Source organism: Antrostomus carolinensis, unplaced genomic scaffold, assembly GCF_000700745.2.
Source record: "Antrostomus carolinensis isolate BGI_N321 unplaced genomic scaffold, ASM70074v2 scaffold29663, whole genome shotgun sequence".
NCBI lineage: Eukaryota > Metazoa > Chordata > Aves > Caprimulgiformes > Caprimulgidae > Antrostomus > Antrostomus carolinensis.
Genome location: NW_010306410.1, coordinates 1 through 673, shown reverse-complemented (window position 1 = coordinate 673; position 673 = coordinate 1). Strand labels below are relative to the sequence as shown.

At 62.4% G+C, this 673-nt stretch overlaps 1 protein-coding gene across 1 annotated transcript in view; it reads right to left on the bottom strand.

The window, feature by feature from the left end:
* Positions 1-397, bottom strand: part of LOC104522763 (A disintegrin and metalloproteinase with thrombospondin motifs 7) — a gene marked incomplete at both ends in the record, with an annotated part of 10,129 nt that extends 9,732 nt beyond the window's left edge. The window contains one exon of the mRNA XM_010165136.1: positions 42-397. Within this exon, the coding sequence (XP_010163438.1) occupies positions 42-397 (356 nt within the window). The remainder of the gene's footprint in view (positions 1-41) is intronic.
* Positions 398-673: the final 276 nt, after the last annotated feature.

Here is a 673-nt window from a genome sequence, read left to right as displayed (position 1 = left end):
CTGCTGCTATTTCCCTCTGGATTAAAGATGTGGGTACTCACCAGGCCATCGCACGTGCTGAGCGCGGCCAGGCCCCCTGGCAGCGTCCCCCGGCTCCGAACCTCCCCGATCATGTGGCAGGAGTTGTGCCCGCGCCCCTGGATCTTGGCCTTAGCGATCCCCCCGTGTCGCCTCTCGCTGACGAACCCGGGCGCCAGGAGGTTGTGGTTGAGGCTCAGGTTGAATTTCAGGGCTTCTCCTTTGTAACTGAGTTTGTAGAAGGCGAGAAACTTGGTCCTGGAGGAAGGAGACCTGCGGTGAAGCGCTCGGTGGGACAGGTCGTAGGAGAGGAACGATCCGCTCTCGTCAACCTTGATGGGATGGACGATGTCACCGGTGGGGTAGGGCAGAGCAGGCTCTGGGGAGAAAGGGGTTCAGCGGTTAGATTTGGGGTTCATCCCCTCTCCCCCTTCAGCGGGATGCTCAGCCCCCAAGGCAGCCCAGTGGGGTCAGGTACCCGATTACCAGTTGGATCTGGTAACTGGTGTCCACTGCCAAAGGCACGGCAGGGAAGGGCAGGAACCCCATGGATGTGGGGTGCATGGGGCTGCCCCACGCTGCCCCTCCTGCCCTCGGGGGTTCCCTGGGAGAGGGTAGGGATGGAGGTGGGAAAAGGAGGGGACCCCGTGCAGCT